General features: G+C 23.6%; 5 protein-coding genes across 5 annotated transcripts; 2 read left to right on the top strand and 3 right to left on the bottom strand. All coding sequences in view use genetic code 6, as the record gives it.

Annotated features, from left to right (window-relative positions):
• Positions 1 to 511: 511 nt before the first annotated feature.
• On the bottom strand, positions 512 to 1,626 carry TTHERM_00459420 (transmembrane protein, putative). The gene is made up of 4 exons (XM_001024250.3): positions 1,355 to 1,626; positions 962 to 1,060; positions 826 to 899; positions 512 to 747 (listed from the first exon to the last, which is right to left on the bottom strand). Exons 1-4 carry the CDS (start codon positions 1,601 to 1,603, stop codon positions 678 to 680), a joined length of 492 nt encoding a protein of 163 aa, XP_001024250.2. The 5' UTR covers positions 1,604 to 1,626; the 3' UTR covers positions 512 to 677.
• Positions 1,627 to 2,160: 534 nt separating this feature from the next.
• On the top strand, positions 2,161 to 3,624 carry TTHERM_00459410 (MFS transporter; the record flags this gene model as incomplete). The annotated part of the gene is made up of 1 exon (XM_001024249.2): positions 2,161 to 3,624. One exon carries the CDS (start codon positions 2,161 to 2,163, stop codon positions 3,622 to 3,624), a length of 1,464 nt encoding a protein of 487 aa, XP_001024249.2.
• A 559-nt stretch (positions 3,625 to 4,183) lies between these two features.
• TTHERM_00459400 (hypothetical protein) lies at positions 4,184 to 5,311 on the top strand (the record flags this gene model as incomplete). Its single annotated transcript, XM_001024248.3, has 4 exons — positions 4,184 to 4,393; positions 4,454 to 4,746; positions 4,820 to 5,056; positions 5,200 to 5,311. 4 exons carry the CDS (start codon positions 4,184 to 4,186, stop codon positions 5,309 to 5,311), a joined length of 852 nt encoding a protein of 283 aa, XP_001024248.2.
• A 342-nt stretch (positions 5,312 to 5,653) lies between these two features.
• Positions 5,654 to 8,242, bottom strand: TTHERM_00459390 (CTP synthase; the record flags this gene model as incomplete). Its single annotated transcript, XM_001024247.1, has 8 exons — positions 5,654 to 5,872; positions 6,044 to 6,197; positions 6,256 to 6,605; positions 6,670 to 7,095; positions 7,277 to 7,574; positions 7,718 to 7,822; positions 7,905 to 7,966; positions 8,030 to 8,242. 8 exons carry the CDS (start codon positions 8,240 to 8,242, stop codon positions 5,654 to 5,656), a joined length of 1,827 nt encoding a protein of 608 aa, XP_001024247.1.
• A 1,465-nt stretch (positions 8,243 to 9,707) lies between these two features.
• TTHERM_00459380 (cactus-binding carboxy-terminal, cactin protein) lies at positions 9,708 to 11,747 on the bottom strand (the record flags this gene model as incomplete). The annotated part of the gene is made up of 1 exon (XM_001024246.1): positions 9,708 to 11,747. One exon carries the CDS (start codon positions 11,745 to 11,747, stop codon positions 9,708 to 9,710), a length of 2,040 nt encoding a protein of 679 aa, XP_001024246.1.
• Positions 11,748 to 12,127: the final 380 nt, after the last annotated feature.

Genomic DNA, 12,127 nt, shown 5'->3' with positions numbered 1-12,127 from the left:
TAAATAATAAAGAAATTTAAAAATTTTCTTTCTTGTTTTTGATTTATTTATTTCCTATTATTAATATAAATTTTTAAAGATAAATTTACTACTTATTTTAAGATAAATAGTATAAAAAAGAAGATGGTGGAATAGTTATTAGTTAGAAACTATGTTAAAAAAACAAATATAATAACTAAACTTGAAACATCATAAAATAATAAAAGGATGTCATCAATCCATATCAAATCTATGATAACAAAAAGAATTGCAATATAAATCAATTTAATAAAATTATATAAAAAATGGTTTTTAGAGGAAAAAATAATCTTAAAACTTTAAAATCTTTAAAAATAAATAATTTTCTTTTGTAAATTTTTTTTTATTATTTAATTTTGTTTATTAAAGAAATTTTAAAATATTTATCACTTATTTTTGAATAAGTAGTTTTCTTTATTATTAAAGGATATTTTTAATGATAAATTTAACGTTTATATACTTATTTAAGAGAGATAGCTTAAAAAAATAAGATGGTAGAATAGTTATTAGTTAGAAACTTAAGTTAAAAAAACAAATATTATAACTAAACTTAAATCACATGAATAAATTATATAATAGAAAATATTTATTTTTGAGTAGCCTTTTTAATGCTGCTTATTTGAATGAATCTCTAATAATACTAGTTATTTTCTACTTTTTCATTCATTTAAATTTTTTAATTCAGTTCCTTCTTGCTTTTCTTATTTAATTTGAGCTCTTTGGATGTATCTATAAATAATTTAAATATAGTTTGTTAACAACATTTTTCAAGGACATTTAAATAAAGTAATTTATTTATTTATTTACCTTGAAACATCATCGTTTCCTTCTTTAGCATAATATTTAAAGTAGTAGCAGATGCCAAATATCAAAGCATAAACCTTTAAATAAAATTAAATTGTTAAATTTACAAATTTCAATAATTAATATTTAAATTTATTACAAATGCCGCAAAGAACAGAGAAATAGCGCCATCACCCTTATTTTTAGGTTGTAAGTACATTAATTCTGAACCAGTAGCAGTTAAGATACCCCAATAAAACTAATTGTTTATAAAATTTATTATTTTTAAAGCTGTTTTCTTTAAATGATGTTTTTTTATTGAGTTAAAGCTTAATCTAAATAGAAAAATATGTATGTTAAAATTAGCTTCATCTTGAATTAAATCCTTGATTTATGTTTGATCTTTCAGATTTATATTTTCTAAAGTTATTATTAATGCAGTTGAATACTATGATTTACATTATAAATTGTATTTTATATTCAATAAGCTCACTTAAATTAGAAGCTAAAAACTTAATTATATGCTATTTAGTTAATTGAAAAATTATTTTACTAAGAAAACGACTCCTAAAAGGGAAACACCCATGCAGTAATCAAGACAGACCATTTTATTCTATATATTTTGTATACTTTATGAATTATAATATTTATACCTAAATGTGTTTGACTAATTAATTTTTAATTTTTTATATTTCTTTATTTTATTTTTATTTTGTATACAATCAACTTCAAGGGAGTAGAAAAAAATATTAGAATGAAATATCAAAACCTAAGCCAAGATTTTTAATTGAAATATTATCATTATTTTTTTTATTTATTAGTTTTAAAATGATAGATTAAAAATGTTCAATAGATTTAAGTATTGTTCAAAGCTCAACTTACAATTGCGAAATATATTGAAGAAAGTTCGCAGAAATATAAAGGCTAGGCCTGCATTATCTCTCTATATTAAAATTTAAATAACCAAAAATAAACGAAGTTCTTCTATTTTAAATATTTTTAATTTCTATTACTATCTTTTATTTTGTTTGAATACTTTTTATTTTTAAGGTTAAATCTTTTGTTTCTAACGTTATACTAGATTCACAAATAAAATATTATTCAAAGTTTTCTTTATTTATTTCTTTAATAATTATATAAATGCACTTAAAATAATAAATATTTCTCTCAATCAATTTTTAAATGTAAAAAATTACATATTGATAAAATTTACAGGTGTTCAAGTATTATTTTTCGTAAAAGATATAATCAACAAAAAATAAATATTAAATTATTTAAATCTAAGGTTTTTAAAAACGCGATAGGTATCAAAAAGGGAGAATTATAAATATAGATAAAGCCATATAGATAAATAAGATAATGCACTCATACCCTACTTAAAATAGCTATAGCATAGTGTATTAATATGCAGCTATTATTTCAATAGGATCTCTAGTTTTTGGATTTTTTATAGGCGTTTTTAATTCAATATAGGCATACGAAGTTTACTATAACGATTTATAAAATGACCCCAGCTAAAAAAGTATTTTTGTAGGATTGTGCAATTCTTTATTAGCTATTGGAGCTATAATTGGTTCTTTACTAGCTCTTTTTTTCTAGAAAGTGGGTTTGTCTTATAAGTTTCAATCAAGTGCTATGGATATTGTTGGTATTTTATCATGTGCCATTATGATTATTGACCTCTACCCAATTTACATTTATATTGGAAGGATACTTTGTGGGATATATACAGGAGTTTAAACTGCCATTTGTGTGATTTATATTAAAGAGGTATCGCCAAGTGAAGTAGTTGGTAAAGCTGGAACATTTAATCAGCTTTTTGTAACCATAGGATTAGCAATAAGCTTTACTTTAAGCTTTTTTATACCATAGCAATTTGATTTTGAAGAACTTGGAAATATCTCAAATAAATAGATGAATAATTACATATAAAATTACAAGCTGAGAGTTTAGTTAATTTAGTTAATTCCTATGCTCTTTATGCTACTTAGAATTATATTAATGAGAAAAATAAAATTAAATCCACCTTAATACAATATTAAGGAATACGAAACTTATTTCACTAAAATATACCACACAGAAAATGAAATGCAAATTAAAATAAAGGAAATTAAAGATATGTAGCAATTCAGAAATTTGCAAAGTGCTAGCATTTATCATAGCCAAAGTAGCAATTTAGCAACTTCATCCTTTTGGAAAAGATTTGCTGTGGGATTCATACTTAGTGGAAGTCTCTAATTCACTGGGATAAATATCATAATTTTCTACTCAAATGATATATTTTAAAAGATGGGAAGTGGAGAATCAGCAAAAGTCTACACTTTGATCTTAGGAATATTGCAGACCGTATTCACTTTAATTTCGACTAAATACATAGAAAGATATGGCCGAAAGTTGATGCTGCTGCTAGGAGAAGTACTAATCATAATTGGATTAGTAGTTGTAACTATTTCAAGTCATTAAAATTTAGGTCTACTTAGTTTATTTGCTATTTTAACGCATTTATTAGGATTTTCTATTTCTTTTGGGCCAGTTGTTTGGGTGTACATAGTTGAAATTTTAGAAGAAAAATATGTATTTTTTATGAGTCTTAACAGTTGGTTGTTTACAATATTCATAGGTCTTGGAGTTCCATTTTTGATGAGTATATTCAATCTTTTTACTATATTCCTAATATTTAGTATGATTAACGTTCTAATTTTAGTGTTTCTTATATTCTTCATTATCGAAACAAAAGGCAAGACATTTAATCAAATATAGAATGAATATTACTAAATTAATAACACAGATATAAATAATGTTCCTCATATGGAACTGTAATGAATGTTTACACATTTTAATTTCAGTAATTTATTTTGATATTTGTGTTTGCAGAAAGTATTTTTTGAATAATAAAGTTCAAGAATTGTATTATTTTATCATTAAAATATAAAGAAAAAAACAAAAAAAATATGAAGATTTTATGAAATTATAAATCTTGTTGGTAATGATGATTAAATGTATTTAAGTATTAGTGAACCCTTTTTAAGTTTAAATTATTTAAGTAAAGTAATAATAGTTTGTATAAAATGTTAGTATTTTGTTTGAGAACATAGATAATTTTATTGGAAATTAATTATGTTGTTAGAATAAAATAATTGAAATTATTCAAACGAATCTTTATAATTCTGGCATGTTTTAATTCTAAAATGCTTATATTTAAAAATTTTAGTTTTTTCTTTATGGATAATAAAATATAAAGGCTTCGCGGTAATCAGAAGTGATTTCAAAGTATTTTTTAATTTATTAAATTCACTATTTAATATTTAATTTTTAAAGAAAAGACAATTAAATTATTAAACATATTTTTGTAAAAAATACTGAATATTTTTATTTTAGTAAAATGGAACAAGAAATACTCAATTAAAGTCTTCTCAAAAGCCCAAATAGAGCTTCAGATGAAAGCTCTATGATAGTTATACCACAACAAAAAAAACCAAATGTGTAAAAAAAAAAGTTAAAAATAAATGTTTCTTAATCAACAGAAGTATCTTATGGTGGATTGGTTTCACCTGAAGGAGAAACCCGTGCTTCATCTATCCACCACTTTGAAGTATTTTATTTTTAAACAATTTTATCTAATATCTAATAATATCTTGAATTTAAAATTTAGAGAGAAAAGAAGTGGAGTCAATCAATAATTCCTTTGACTTGCTTAATGCTCAATAAAGCTATAGCAAATATTAACTTGAGATTAGAAGTTGAGGGTTAACCTGTGGAACTTGTAGAATTAGTTGGACATGTGTGTGCTTCGCTTTATGGTAGAGCATACACCTTGAAGGGAGAATAACCATTTATGGCAATATAAATCAGTGATTTATCTGGAATTTGCTCAGCTATTCTGTATTAACCTACTAATGATGAAGAAAACTTAGTAGAATACTTAAAAAGAACTGAAAATTGGCAGTAAAATAAATAATTTTTTTATAAGTTTTTAATTAGCCGAATATAAACAAACAAAAACTTTTCTTAATTAAAGGTCAAACCCAGATAAAATGCTTAATGGCACTTATGTAAAAGTAATAGTTAAACCAAAATATTCAGTGACAGAATCAGTATGGAAAAATAACTGCATAGCTATAAAAATAATATAAAACGCTAATGAAATAACATAACATAACTTAGATGTAATTAAATGCTATTTAGAACGCAAAGATGGACTTATCTAAAAGGTGAAGTCTCCTATATAAAACAATCCAATTTACATAAAAGCAAAGTAAAATAATATTTTTTAATTTAAAATTATAACCAAAGTTTAATTGTTTTAGATATTTAGTATTTTAAGATAAATAAACATATGCTTTTTAAATTAAAATCATAAATAATAAATTAATTTTTTTTATTAATTATTCTGTTTAGATAAAGAGAAGAAATGGAAAAAAGGAATAGAATAGAAATATCAACATTAAAAGAATCTATTCTTTAAAAGGATATGTAAATAGAGGAGGAACATATACAGCCAATTTAGTGATCAAAGCGAGGATATAAATACTCAAATTTACATATTCTTTTTTGATATAATGCTCTTTTTGCATGAACATATAGAAATTGTAAAATATGATTAATAATGTAAAAATATAATTAAAAAGAGTATTAATAGAGTAGTAACCTGCTTTTTAACTTTAGACTAGAAATAATATTTTAAAACTTAATAAAAAACTAATTTTTATGTAACTTAATTAATTAATAAACTAATATTTGTGAATTTATACATATGTAGATAAATAGTTATTGATAAAATACTAAAATTTATAAAATTAAATTTAAAACTTAATTAATTATAAAAAGCATTTTTACTAATAATTAATTTAAATCAAACAATATTGTTAGCAATATTTTTTTTCTCATCAGGGAAAGCATCTAATAATGAAATTTTAAATAAACCATTATTCTTTTTTAAGTTATCTTCTAGTTTTCCAGCTGCTGATGCAAGGAAAGCGCAATAAGTAGGGCAGGGTTTAGTATATTTATTATTAAATTCAGGATGGAATTGAGTACCAAAGTAGAAAGGATGATTTTAAAATTCAAAAACCTTATTTTTATATGGAAATATATTATTTAATTTATTTAGTTTTTTTTTTAATAAATTTAATAAATTATTATCTAAAACAAACAATAAAACAAATATGTATGTTTCATTCTTTATTTAGGATTTTAAAATCTTTTTGTGAATATTAAAGAAAGAAAGAAAAAAATTAATTACAGAATAACGAATTCCAGTTTCATCAACACCTGAAAATTTAAATCCAGTTTTTTCATACTATTCTAAATAATCTTTATTAAATTCATATCTATGTCTGTGTCTTTCAAATATTTCACTCTTTTGATACATCTTATATGCAAGGGATGACTTATCGCTTTATTTTATTAAAAAATATATATAAGTTAAACAATTCTTTGATGTTTATTAATTACGAAATGATAGTCTTCTTTGTACCCAGACGCATTGTACCACCTAAAATATCAAGACTTGTATCTGGTAAGAGTTTAATGATATGATTTTTAGATGGGAATTTATCTTCATGTTCTTCAGAATATGCATCAGCAATACCAAGGACATTGATAGCATATTCGATGACCATAGCTTAGAAACCAAAGCATACACCGAAACAAGGTATTTTATTCTCTCTGGCATATTATGCAGCTTTAATTTTACCTCTGAAACCTCTGTTTCCATAACCACCAGGAATAAAGATACCCTTTGATGATTTAATTATTTCCCAAGCTTTTTCAGCTTATAATTTTGTTTCTTCGTCTTTAACAAACTATTTTAGGTTTCATATAAAGTAAAAATTTTTTTAAAAAATACAATAAAATAAAAAAAGTTACATCATCTTCAAGTTGAATAGACTCAACCCAACACAATTTTAAACTAACGGTGAGAGCAAAACCTGCAACTTCGAAAGCTTTTATAATAGATAGGTAAGCGTCTTTAAAGGTAATATACTTTCCTACAATGCAAATTTATATTTTAGGTAATTCTTCAATTATTTGAAGATGTCTGCAAAAACATTTATAAACATAAAGATCACTTAATTTAATTGGGAGATTGAACCTTGACTAAATAGTTTAGATAAGCATAGCCTTAGCAATAACATAAGGGACTTCAAAAAGAATCTTCTTATCAGGAATATTTATAACTTCTGATTCTTATAAGTTGCTATAAGCTGCTACCTTTCTTAAGGAATGTTCATCGATTTCCTATTAACTTCTAAGAACTACTATATTAGGGTTCAAACCAAGTTAATTCATGTTCTATTTATATTTAATAAAATATATTAATATTTAGATTTCTCCTTTTTTATTTGAATTAGTTTTTATGTATTTAAAAAGCCGATTATATTTGTAAAGTTTTCATTCTATTGAATTGCTTGATTTGGCTACAAATTTAAATTTAGCTTTTAAGAATTTAAAAAAAAAAAAGAATAATTTTTACTCTAATTGCATTTTGGGAGGGCTTTGTCTTATATTCGTCTTTAATCTTAGGGACATAAGCAATAAGGATAACCAAAACATCCTTGACATCGTTCTTCAATTATCTAATTGTTTCATAGAAGAATATAGATTCTTAATCACCAACTGTACCACCGATTTCAATCAAACAAATCTCAGGAGGTAATAGGGTGCCATCAATAGGAATTTGAGAAACTCTTAAAATTCTTTCTTTAATCTTGTTTGTCACATGAGGAATAAATTAGACTGTTTTACCTAAATAATTACCAGCTCTTTCACCTCTATTTATGTTATTAAATAATAAATTAATAAATAAAAGATATTTAGATTCATTTTCATTATTTTTAAAGTTAAAGTAATTTTATTTCTATTTGAAAGCTTTTTTATTATATGAAATAAATGATTAAATATTCCTTTATTTTACCTTAAAACATCATCGTAAACCTTTCCTGAAGTGATATTATGGTCCTTGGTGAAATTAACTTCCAGGAATCTTTCATAATTACCTAAATCCAAATCGACTTCTCCTCTAATTATAAAAATTTTAGAAATATTTAAAAACTATCAATAGTAGAGGTAAAAAGTTTCTATGATATATGCAAAATATTTACCCGTCATTAAGGACATAGCATTCACCATGTTCAAAAGGAGACATAGTACCTGCATCCTAATTCTGTATTAGTTTTTAAACAAAAATGAGAATGATTAAACATTTTATATATTAAAATAAACTTACAAGGTAAGGATCGATTTTAATGAGAGAAACTCTAGATCCAGCCCTCTACAAAAGAGAGGCAATACTAGAAATAGTAATACCTTTACCGATACCAGAAGCAACACCACCGCAAACAACTAAGAATTTAGTCTTAGTTTTATTTACTTCACCGATCAATTCATCTAAATCCATTTTTTACAACTTATCATAAATTTCCTAGAGTTCTTAATCCATTTTTAATTATGTCTTTTTATATTTAAGTTTGCTATATAATTATTTATTTATCTATTAAGTTTTTATTATTTTTATGAACAAAAAATTATCTGATAAATCTTAATAAATCCAGAAAATATTTATACTAAAGTCAAGACAAATAAATAAATATATAAGTAAGAAATTAATTAATAAATGACAAAATAAAAATATGGGTATATAATAAATATAGCAAGGAATTAAATTAAGCGGTTTAATTTTATTAGTAATGTTTAAATTTTGCTTAGCTTTAGCTAGACCTAATTTATATATGCATGTTTTTATTTATTAAGGTATAGATTTCTTTATTTGTTTCTAATTTATCAAATATCTAAATAAAGAGTTAAATAAACCCCGAATATATAGATATTATAAGTTCATTCATTCTACTATTTATTGAAAATTGCAATTATTTTAAATTAATAGTTATAGTCTTAGTAAATTGCTCTTTGTGTATGTACTAGATCTAAATATATCTTCATTAATAATAAATATACTTTACTATTATTAGAATTATTCAATTTTCTCAAAAGTCCTATAAAATGATTTTTTTCTTATGAAACTCTTATTACTAAATGCTTAAAAGAAACACTGAAGAAACTAAATATAAAAAATATAATTTTATACTTCTTAAAGGCATGCAATTTTCATAAGAAATTAATTAATTTTGATAAAATTTTAGTACTTTTATAGATTTAACCTTTTTATTTTTAATTAACACTAAACATAGTCAGTAGAATTATCTTTTTTAATTAAAAATGTATAAAAATAAAATGATTGATTGACTCATAAGTAAAACAAAAGCATAAACATTTTCATTTAGATTTGAGGATTAAAAATATAGTTTTCTGTCACTTGCTATTTAATTACTTCATTGAAATTTAAAATAAAAGGAATAAGCTAAATCTAATTTTATAATTATAGCTTTCTTTATGGGATAAAGGAGTAAGCTTGTGTAAATGAATTTTTCTACTTATATATATCAAGGTTAGTATATAATTTAATATTTTGAAATTGGTTTACATTTTTATAAATATTTTTTATTTTATAAATTATTTTTAATTTTAATGTGTATAATGATGAAGTATTACAAATCTTTTGAATATTCGGTGATCAAATTAATACATCGCTATTTGTTTAATATTTCTAAATAATGACGGTATTATTGTTCATAAGATTTGGATAAGCAAACATTTTAAGAAGAAAAGAAAGATATACATATCATATAAAATTTAATGTAATTTTTCCCTATTTTTGAAAAGAGAATCGAATTCTTTTTATTTTAAAATAATACTTTCATTGATGAGAAATTTTATCATTATTTAATACATTTTACAAGCAAATTTACTCTCTTACTAAAATATTATATAATAATATATTTATAATATTTTTATTTGTGCAAATAATTTTTGATTTATTCTACTTTTTATTTTTAAATACTTTTTTATCAACGTCTTGAAATACTTCTTTTAAAATTAAAGTGCAAAGTTAAAACACCACGATTGAAATAACATTTAAATCCTTTTTTGTCTGCATAATCCCATTCTTTATTGATGATTTTAAAAGCTACATCTTCATAAGGTGGCCCAGCAGTAAATCTGATAATACAATATCCTTGTTCATCTGTAGGCTCTAAGAAATATTCTGGAGTCTTTTACATATCAACCAGCTCTGGGTAGAAAATATTAAATTTATAACCTTGTACGTACTTTGGAGGAGGATTATCAGAATCATAATGAGCTCTATTATATTTATTCCAATCGAATCCTAATTTAACACGATTATAATACTTAGGCTTCTTTGATTTGTATTTGTCAGACCAATTATAGTCTTTATCTTCAATAGCTTGCTGATCATCAAATACTTATTCTCCATCTTCCATTGGTTTTTTCTTTTCCATTTCCAGTAAATGTAGTGTGGCAGCATCTACATCTTCTCTATCTTGTTTCACAGTTGTTAAACCACCAATTACGGGAACAAATGTATCTATTAGCTTAGATTCTTTTTCGCGCTTATTTTCTAAAGCTGTTAAAGCTCGTTTTAATATTTTGTTATAATAGACTTATCTAAGTTAAACAACCTACTCTGTAAATTCTGATTAGGTTTATGAAGAACGTAGTGTTTCTTCACTGATAGGCATTAGTATAGGAGAGTAAACATGAGCTTCAGCTTCTAACTACTCGGTTTATATTTACTCAGCTAATAATTATTCCTCAGTAAGCTGTGGTTTATTTTCCACTTCTATTTCAAGAGCATCTTCTGCTTGAAACTCATTCTAATGAGTAGAAAAATAATCATAAAAATTCTTTAGAATGGCATCTCCTTTATATAATTGTAATCTTTTATGCATATTTTGCCAATATTATTGATCTTCTTAGCTTCCATACTTTGTGAGTTATATACTTTGGTTGATTCCTTTTTCTAGCTCAAGAAGTTCTTCCAGATTTTTACCTTCAAAAATAGCTTTTATTTCCTCTTCAAACTCAGGTAACACTTCCTTTTACTAATCTCTCTTACGAAATTCATCCAAATAATATTAAGTGATAGACCTTATACTTTCCCAAAACTAAGAAAATTTAACTATTTCGCTTTCATCTTTATACTATTAGTCATTGATAGCTACGGGGTCTTGTAATTAATTGTGATGATTAATTGCCTGAGCTAATATTTTTTCGAGTTCTTCTTCATCTTATTTCTTTATAAAGGCTTATACATTGCTCATAATTGGATCTAAATGCTCACTGTATTTAATCTTTCGACGATAGATATAAAAAATTTTGTTAATTTTATCTACTGTTGTCTCTTTTCCTTGAGTAATACGCACAAGGGCTCTTATACGAGCCTAGTATGCATGAAACTTTTCCTCTTTTTCTTTCCATTACTAATATTACTCTTCCTCTCTTTCCTGTATTGCCTTATTTCTCATTTCTTCTAAACGCTTTTCATCTTCCTTACGCTACTAACGTATTTATTTAACACGTTATATATCATCCATAATTTCATGAATAGATTTATTTTAATTATTGGCATTTTTACCCCAATTTAATGTTTCTGCAATATCTTTGTCACCAAAAGGATTCTCCTCTCCTTTATATTGTAATTCTCTTTCTATTATTTCCTATCTCATTTTAGTCATTTTAAGATATTCTTCAGCTTATTTCTTTTCAGCCTCTTCGTCGCTACCTGATGAGGAAGATGATGAAGAAGAAGAAGATTAAGAAGAAGAAGACCTTGATTAATTCTTATTTTATTTCTTTTTGTTCTTTTTATCATTTCTACTTTTATTTTCCTTTGATCTGGATCTTGATTGCTACTTATTTTACTTTTATTTATCTCCCTTTCTTCTTTGAGAATTAGAAGATGAAGATGATGATCTTCTTCTCGATCTATCTCTATCTTATCTTCTCTTTTTATCTTTTTACTCATCTACCTCTTAATTGGATGGTGATCGCGAAGAAGATCTGTTTTTATAATCTCTTCTTCCCATAAGATAACTATTGATTTTTAATTTAAATAAATAATTTTTTATATTTTATGTCTATCAATAATAAATAAAATATAAAGATTTGGTATCTTTTTTTATTCAATAGATATTCAGTTAAAAATAAAAATATTTCAAAAAATATTTTAATTAAATTCAATTTTTTTAAATAATAAAAAAGTATTTAATATTGAAATATAAATAAATTAATTTCTTTAAAATAAATTGTAGAATTTATTTGAATTAGGAAATAAAATAAATCAATATTAACTTATTATTAAAAGAAAATGTAATAATAACTAAGTTAAATAGTAGCAATTAATATTTTCATTATAAAAAAATTCTTTTTAATTTGTTATAGTAAATGGTATTTTATATTTGTAAGC

This window comes from Tetrahymena thermophila (genome assembly GCF_000189635.1).
Source record: "Tetrahymena thermophila SB210 genomic scaffold scf_8254395, whole genome shotgun sequence".
Lineage (NCBI taxonomy): Eukaryota > Ciliophora > Oligohymenophorea > Hymenostomatida > Tetrahymenidae > Tetrahymena > Tetrahymena thermophila.
Note: the sequence above shows the minus strand (reverse complement) of the source record. Positions and strands in the feature narration are given on the sequence as shown.